The following is an 8,379-nucleotide window of genomic DNA, read 5'->3' on the forward strand; positions in this document are numbered from 1 at the left end:
TAGGGGACTTGAATGTAGGAGGCCCTGATTGCAATTCTAATACACTGCACCACATGCAGTCAGGACCCACTAGGCTTCCGTAAATGGCATAGCCGGAGGCCATTGTTAGGCCTCCGGTTGCCATAGCAACCATCTGCGCCTGTCATCATGTTGCGGGACGTCGATGGTACAATTGCTATTGAATGCGGCTTCTAAGGGGGTTAATCAGCGGGGACCACCGCGATCAGTCCTTGCTGAAGGAGCTCCAGTAACTGCTGTACGAGACAGCAGTTGTCACAGCTCCTGTATGTGCCGGAAGTAGGGCCGAAATGACCGTTCCTCCTGTTACGTACTATTCCGTTACTGAGCGCAAACGATGCGCTCATCATGATGGAATAGTACACCAAGGAGCGGGAAGTGGTTAATGAACAATGCATACACCATTGTCCTACAGATATAAAAATATAAGCTGATTGAAAAATTCATGCAACCTTTGATATGGTTGTATTCATCACTTGTACGTGAAAAATGTGCTTTAAAAAACTCTTGGTTACAGCTAGCCTCACTTCCTCTTCTTAATTTATTCCTTTAAACCAAAAGATCCAATACAATGAGAATCGCTCCTTCATGTTGTTTGATGATGAAACAGATGAAGAGGATGTTGTCATTCATGATGATGAAGAGGAGGGAGATCCAGACATTGAAGGGTAAGCTACATTTACTTGAAGCAAATCTCTGTTTTATAGACAAATGGAACATATGGCCAACTAGCTGTCTTTTGGTAGTATAAATTTGCCTTTATGCTTACATGATTGAGACTAAGGGCGCTTTTACACTGGCCAATTATCAAGCAAACGAGTGTTCACAGAACGCTCATCAATCATCGGCTGATTGTATTGTTTTAAGTGCCAAAAATATAATGGTCGGCAGCACATCTCCCTGTGTAAACAGGAAGATTTGGTGCCAACATGTTAGAAATGTATGGGGACGAGTGATCGAAATAACAGGCGCTCGTCACTATACATGGCTCCTTGTAAAAGCAGCAAACGATCGCCGATCAACGAGCTATCTCGTTCATCGGCGCTCGTTTACCTGGCCCATGTCTGTCCGTTGAAGACCACCCTAAGCGTACCACTTATTCTCCTGGCTACTCCTCTCAATTCAACACTCAACCTCAAGACAATCCTATATTCTGAGCCTGAGTGCCTGGCGCTTGTGACGCAAATGACTCCCTTGAATTGTTCTAACTGTCTCAACCAGAGCAGTGCATTTTCCAATGTGCTAGTCAGAGAAAAGCATGTACAAATGTACTGTCCACAGTATCCCACGAATACAACACACACCTCCTCCATGGTCCTGTACCACTCCCTACTCTTCTAGCAGAAACATGAACATCAAATCATCAGCCACAGAAATGACATGTATCATCATATTTCTAAGTATATACTGAATATATGTCTTTTCCTTTTTATTTTCTTATTGCATCTTTTTTTGCTTCGAATACATAATTTGGGAGGGGGGGCAGTCATTTAGTCTGAGCTGTAAACAGCAGCTGCAGACATTAACATTACAGCAGGTACCTGGACATTAAAAAAAAAAAAGAAAAATTTAAATATTAACGTATTTTGGGAGCGTTTTGTGGGCATGCTCTGTGTCGTGCAGTATTCAGTGAGGGGCCCCATTATCTATTCAATGGTGTGATACTTTGGTATCTGCCTCCAGCTGTATAATAGAGTTTATACCGTTCATTGTAATCCTGCTCTCTAATGATAATGAGGTGACTGCTTACTCTGCCCAGTGTACACAGCACAAACTGAAAGGTCATCTGTACAATACAGAAAATGTTAGCCTATTGTGACGATAGATTTCCTTTTAACCTTTTAGCGCGATCCACAGTATGGCGTACGTTCGCTCTGTCAAAATGGCTCAGGAGCTGAGCTCGCACAATACCCATTGGGTGCTGGCTGTTTTATACAGCTGGCACCCAACTGCGTTGGCCGGGATGCATAGAGTTACCTGCACAGCACTGTGTCGGAAGCAACTTTATGCATAGAAAAAAAAAGAAGGGGTTGCTGTACTATACTAGCACTGCAGCCCTTTCATTCTAGTCTACTTTGCTTACACTGCACCACCTGCTCAGCCAGTTCATTGACTAGGCAGTTTAGTCTCCTGAGTTGTATAGTACGGTGTTCCTAAGCCAAGTACCCCCTGCTCAAACAAATTACATGCACCAAAGTACCTACAAGGCTATGATCATACACTGTTCTGCCTACTAAAAGTACAGTACGAGTACTCTCTAGAGACATGGCCTACTTTCTGGGGTACACATACCACAGGTTGAGAACCTAGGGTATATCGGGCTTGCCTAACAGCCATTGTTGCAAACCTTTGTGAACCTCTATTAGACCTGTCGTATGAGTCATACAGTAAAAAAGGTTACTACAATAATTTTATTTATTTATTTTTTTACATAGGTTTGATAGTGTGAGTCATTGTTTATGTTTCTTATCCAGCAGGGATAGATTTATTAATGGTCTTAGGCTCTGTTCACATTACAGTCCTATGTTGGAGCTGTATGTAGGGAGGATTTCCCGACGTATACCTCTACCAAAAGGATCTGATGTAGGCCATTGTATTGGCATACAGTGTCATAAGTCGCCAATAGGTTCCCATTGTATAGATAGCGTAGTCCACTACACCATTCTACACAGCGAAAATAAAAAAGGTATGCGGACTCATACTGTCCCGGTGTATGCCAAAAGGACAAACGTGGATATGTTCAATGTTTGCACAAGGAGCTTCCGGTACTTTTTTTTTTTTTTAAATCAGGTAACTTTTTATTAAAACAAACAAGTTTTACATTTTCCACAGTACAAGCGTATTCCATCCCCTACAAGCACTTGCAGTACCTGCAATAAGAGAAACACTCACATAAAAAATACCAACATTCCCCAGCCATACCCCCACCCCAGTCCACCCGAGAAGTAACTTCCTACAATCCGTAAAAACATTGCGACCTCACATATTTTAGCAGCTCCCAACTAGACCCCCACTTACAGCAGCCTTACACTTTACCATTAGCACACTTATAGAAGTACAATCCCAGTATGGTAACCTATAATCTAAACAGGATTTCTAAATATACCTCTCTCTCTTTTGAGTGCAGCAGTGGCCAAACCTGAGTCATCCAGCCAAGAAGCCCACATCTCCTCATATTTTTTTAAAGCACCCCTTTTTAGGTATGTAGGCTTTTCCATAGATACAAGCCAGTTCACTTTAGCAATATACTCTGACCGAGTGGGAGGTAACTCCTGCAACCATCGTTGAGCGATCAACTTCCTTGCCATATAGAGTAAACATGCTGCTACAGTTTTCAAAATCTCCGAACCCCTCAGATCATCCAAATATCCTAGGATACATATATATGGTCTCAATTAAATATCAGCAGAGTACACCCCATTAATTACACTTACAACCTCTCTCCAAAAAGTGTCAAGATTTGGACACGACCACATCATATGAATGAGATCAGCATTGTGAGTTTTACATCTTTTACACAAGGGACTATCTCTCAGGCCAATATCAAAAAGGAACTGAGGTGTTTGTACACCCTGTGCAAAAGATATAATTGTGACAGTCTATGGGCCTCACTAAGCGACAATCTAGGGGTGTATGCCACTGTATCCTGCCCTTGCCCATCCTCAATAGGACCAACATCTCTTTCCCATTTGATTTTGACCCCTAGAGGAATTTTAGAATGTTCTCTATGCAAAAAGTAGTTGTACACCATTGAGATAAGCCCCTTGGATTCCACTCTATCCCTAATGAGAGTGACCATTGGATTCACAGTACACGTGCGAGTATCACCCACAGTAGTCTCCTTTCCTAATGCATGTCTCATCTGCAAATATTCAAAAAAGGAATCTTTTTGCAAAGCGAACTCAGATTGAAGATCAAAGAACATTTTCATATTTCCCCCTTTATAGAGCTGAGTTAACCACCAAATACCCTTGTAATTCCATCTCTCGAAGCCTTCCAAACTTGCAACTTACGGCAACCAGGGATTATTCCAAAGAGGAGTGACCTGAGTATGGCCCTGTATTCCCAAGAGATCCTTTACCTTCCCCCACACCTTATGCATTTGATACAAATTGGGCATTCTCTTAGTATGAGTCTTACATTTTCCAAAGCTGCAAATAGCCTATCACACTGTGTATAATGTCGCAACAAATCTAGCGTGGAATCATGTTCATCCAGCACCCACCACCTTAAAGGAACAGTGTCATCACAAATTATTTTTTTATATGTTAAAGATGTTAGTGCTTTATTAAAAACGTTTATATTTATTTGTGTGTTTGTGTTTTACTTTTTCTTATTTTTACACTTTTTCTTCCCTATGGGGGCTGCCATTTTTTGTTCCATTTCTGTATGTGTCGATTAACGACACATACAGACATGGAATACGGCAGCCACAGTCCCATATATCTGCAACCATTAACAGATATAGCAGACATTTCTCTGGCCTTTTTCAGAATAGCATCTCGAACTCTATAATGCAACAGTTTGGCCCTCACAGTCCTCGGCGGAGCTCCCTCCGGCAACGGCCTGGTTGGTACTCTGTGCGCCCGTTCCACAGCATATAATGGCGACAGTCTCTTTCTCAAATGTATCCAGAAGCCAAGACTCAAAATATATAGTGGGATCCGATCCCTCCACCTTCTCTGGCATTCCCACGATGCGCACATTGTTCCGGCGTAGCCTATTTCCCAGGTCATCTGCTTTGGCTACCAGACTCGCAATAGTTTGGTCATAATGGCGTATATCCTGCAAGGCAGGTGTTAGGGCATCCTCCACATCACTCATTCTCCCCTCAACCTCAGTCGTCCACTCAGAGATTTTTTTTGCATCCTGTCTCAAAAAAGTAATGTCGGTGGTCACTTTACCCATCTGCGAGACCAGTGTAGAGACATTGGTATTACATGTAGTAACCGCCGTCATAATATCTCCCAGGGTTGGATCAGTGGCCGGATTTATTAGGGTCTGTACTAATGGTGTAATGGGGCAGTTTCCAGTATGCTCCAACATGGCCGTCCCTGAGCCCTGAACACTCCTGGCACTTTCCTCCTCTATCTCACCCTCATCACCAGCGTCATCCACCGCCTCCACCAGCATATCAGCCGCTGCAAGCACCGTTCTATCCTTGCTGGCCGTGGCAGACCTAGCATACTGCTCCAAACGAATCGCTGCCTCCGCAGCCCTTTCAGCCTGTCTCTGCTGCCGAGGAGTTTGAGAGCCGACGGCTGCGCCATTTTGTGCCATGCGGTCTCCTCCATCAAGAAGGGATTTCTTAGTGTGGTTTATAAGAACAGCGTGCCAAGACCACCAAAGAATGCCTGTACCTTGCCTGCTGTGCAGAAGACGTCCGTGAGCATCAACCAACAGTATCAAACAGGATAAATGTGTCCTAGGATAAATGCAGATTAGGAGCTCTTACTCCGTGCGATCGCTCACATTCAGATCCATGCCACGCCCCCGAGCTTCCGGTATATTTGCCGACCGTAGTTCACAAACGTAATGTGAACTGATCCCAACAAGTCATGAATGTTAATTACTCCCTGGATACAATAGCTGCTCATTGTAAGAAAAATGATATTCTTAGCTTGTTTTAATTTTACTATCTGGACTTTTGTCCCTGAAATGCTTCTTTTTTGATTATTTTTTTTTAATGTTTGTTTTTCGTTGTCGTTTTACTGGCATTGATATTCATATGACTATTCATATGATATTATTAAAAGTAATAAAAAAAGTTTTTTTTCGGTAATCATATTGGCTAGATAACAAGGAATTGTTATCGGGGAATGGAAAAAAACTGACATTTAGGCCTCATGCACACGAACGTATTTTTGTCCTCCTGTAAATACTGGCATAAATACGGGTCCTTGGTCACACGTATTCGACCCGTATTGCACCAGTATTTACGGACCCGTGCCCGTAAATACGGGTCTGGTGTCACCAGTATTCCACCCGTATTTACGGGCACGTTTTTGCTGCAAAATTGCACTGCAGTAATTGGCAGCCCTTCTCTCTATCAGTGCAGAATAGAGAGAAGGGACAGCCCTTTCCACAGTAAAAGTAAAAGAAATTCATTCTTACCCGGCCGTTGTCTTGGTCATGTTCTATATTTTTCAACGGCACGGGCACCTTCTTTTTACATTCGTGTGCATGAAGCCTTACCAGTAAACTCAACATACCTTTGTCATAAGAATGGGTAACAAATCTAGTGGCCGGTGCCTTATTATGATTTATTAATTGTGTATCTGCAGATTTATTGTGGAGAATGCATTTATTGATGAGAAAGAAGAGGCATGCTCTTCCCTAGCGGTGATAGCATTACATGCCAGGTAACGTTTCATTCTCCTTCACTTACCCAGCAACCTCTCCTTCCTTCTGTCCCTCCTGGTTCATGTCCTTTTCTTTCTTCCAATCCTAAGAAAACCCTTTAAGAAATTTTTTTTAAGTGGTAATATTAATGTTATTTTTCTCCCCTCCGTTTTGTATTTGCTTACATGAGCGCTATACTTGCTGGCTTATCTTGATTTTCTTGTTTTTCCTGCTTTTATATTTTTTCCCTACTCCATTCAAATTCTTGCATTCTCTCATTTGCCGGTACACATTCATTCCTTCACTGTGCATTATTTTCTTTCTTTTCATACTTTGTTGGTTTGCCTCACATAATGCAATTTATTTTGTTGTTTTTTTTTTCTTCACATTTTGCTTTACATTTTTCCTTCAGCTCTTCATTTTTCCCTTATCTTGACTTATGCTTCCAGGAAGTATTTAAACACATTGAGGTAAGAATCGGTTAGTATTACTATCTGTATTGCATGTAAAAATAGATTTCTGAGTCACCCAGAGCTAATTAATGAGATGAAAAGTTTGAGTGAGTAACTCGGCTTGTTCTTTATGGTATTTAAAATATCAAGATGCAAATCTTTTTTTTTTTTTAATTATTATTAGAAAAAAATCTACATTCTAAAGACTGTTTTAATGTGCTGGAATGTGAGTTGATAGTTAAAACTATCTCTACATTACACTTAAGCAATCCCATTGCATTAACTCAAGGAGCCTGGCTCTTCTGGCTAAGTTTCTGATTCTTATTCTTGTACTGTCTTCATTTTGAGGTAAATTTAAATGAATCTTTCCTCTGTCTCAGTCACCGCATAACAGTGTTCGAAAATCAGCATATGAAGCTGTAGGAAAATTTGTGCGCTCAATGCATCTTGTGTGTCAAAAGAACCCTAGTGAGCCCAATGCCAAAGGTGAGGTGTGCAATAAAATGTAGAAACTCTGTCACTGCTGAACACCCCCTGAACTATAATAATCAGTATATAGCCTAAAAGTCGTCGTATTTGTATTTTTTGTCGTTCAAACAGGCCGTGCGCTGCATGTTGATGCAAAAATGGACTCCTAAGCTTGGCGATATAATGGAGAGGACTCCTAGGACTTGTCATCAGCATGCAGCGCACAGCCCGTTTGCAAGGTAATGCAAGTGAGTAGAAAGATACAACAGATTCGAAATCATTGTCTTTTCATCTTTCAACTGATTATTGTAGCTTAGGGGGGTTTTCGGAGGTGACAGAGTCCCTTTAACTTGTTTACACATAAGCATGCAAAATAATGTGTGTGTGTGTGTGTGTGTGTGTGTGTGTGTGTGTGTGTGTATTATATATGCAGAGCATCCAAGTTTTTTGTTTCATTTTCCTTTTATTTCCTCATCTCCGTCTTTTACAACAGTTCTACTTCACCTTTTGGAAGTCGTCATCCCTGCCTATCTGCAGGGGGCAGTGCAAGATAAAGAACGTGAAGTGGTGATGGCTATTCTAGAGTCTTTAAACAATGTACTAAAAGATATAAAGGAACCTTGTGTGAGAGGACCTGAGCAGCTTGAAAAAATATGTGATGTCATCAAAGCAGTGTTGCAGAGCAAAGTATGTGACTTCAATACCAGAATCTAAACAATGCAGGATAATAAATATCACATGTAATTTTTTTTCTATTCGCAGACCGCATGTCAGGATGAAGCTGAAGATGATGAGCAACAGGTAGGCATTTTTTTTATTCCCTTTCCATAAAGTCGGTATAAATAGTTTTATTTCATATTTTTCTTTCACGAACACATTATTTCTATCGTTGATGAAAAATTTAACTTTTTTTCTATTAAACAGTTTTTTTTTGTTTTTTTTACTAAACAACAAAACAAATATTTAAATATATTTAAAGTGGTTTCCCATCAGAGACATTTATGACATATCCACAGGATATGTCAGATAGATACGGGTCCCACCTCTGGGACCCACATCTATCTCTAGAACGGGGCCCCCTATTCCCCATTCTACTGCT

At 41.2% G+C, this 8,379-nt stretch overlaps 1 protein-coding gene across 1 annotated transcript in view; it reads left to right on the top strand.

Moving 5' to 3' along the window:
• The window catches only part of IPO4 (importin 4), a 212,765-nt gene that overhangs the window by 151,660 nt on the left and 52,726 nt on the right, over positions 1–8,379 (top strand). The window contains exons 19-24 of the mRNA XM_075828866.1: positions 580–686; positions 6,303–6,380; positions 6,773–6,830; positions 7,193–7,298; positions 7,774–7,967; positions 8,043–8,081. Coding sequence (XP_075684981.1) covers positions 580–686; positions 6,303–6,380; positions 6,773–6,830; positions 7,193–7,298; positions 7,774–7,967; positions 8,043–8,081 — 582 coding nt within the window. The remainder of the gene's footprint in view (positions 1–579; positions 687–6,302; positions 6,381–6,772; positions 6,831–7,192; positions 7,299–7,773; positions 7,968–8,042; positions 8,082–8,379) is intronic.

The sequence above is a fragment of the Rhinoderma darwinii genome, chromosome 1 (genome assembly GCF_050947455.1).
Source record: "Rhinoderma darwinii isolate aRhiDar2 chromosome 1, aRhiDar2.hap1, whole genome shotgun sequence".
NCBI classification, from domain to species: Eukaryota; Metazoa; Chordata; class Amphibia; order Anura; family Rhinodermatidae; genus Rhinoderma; species Rhinoderma darwinii.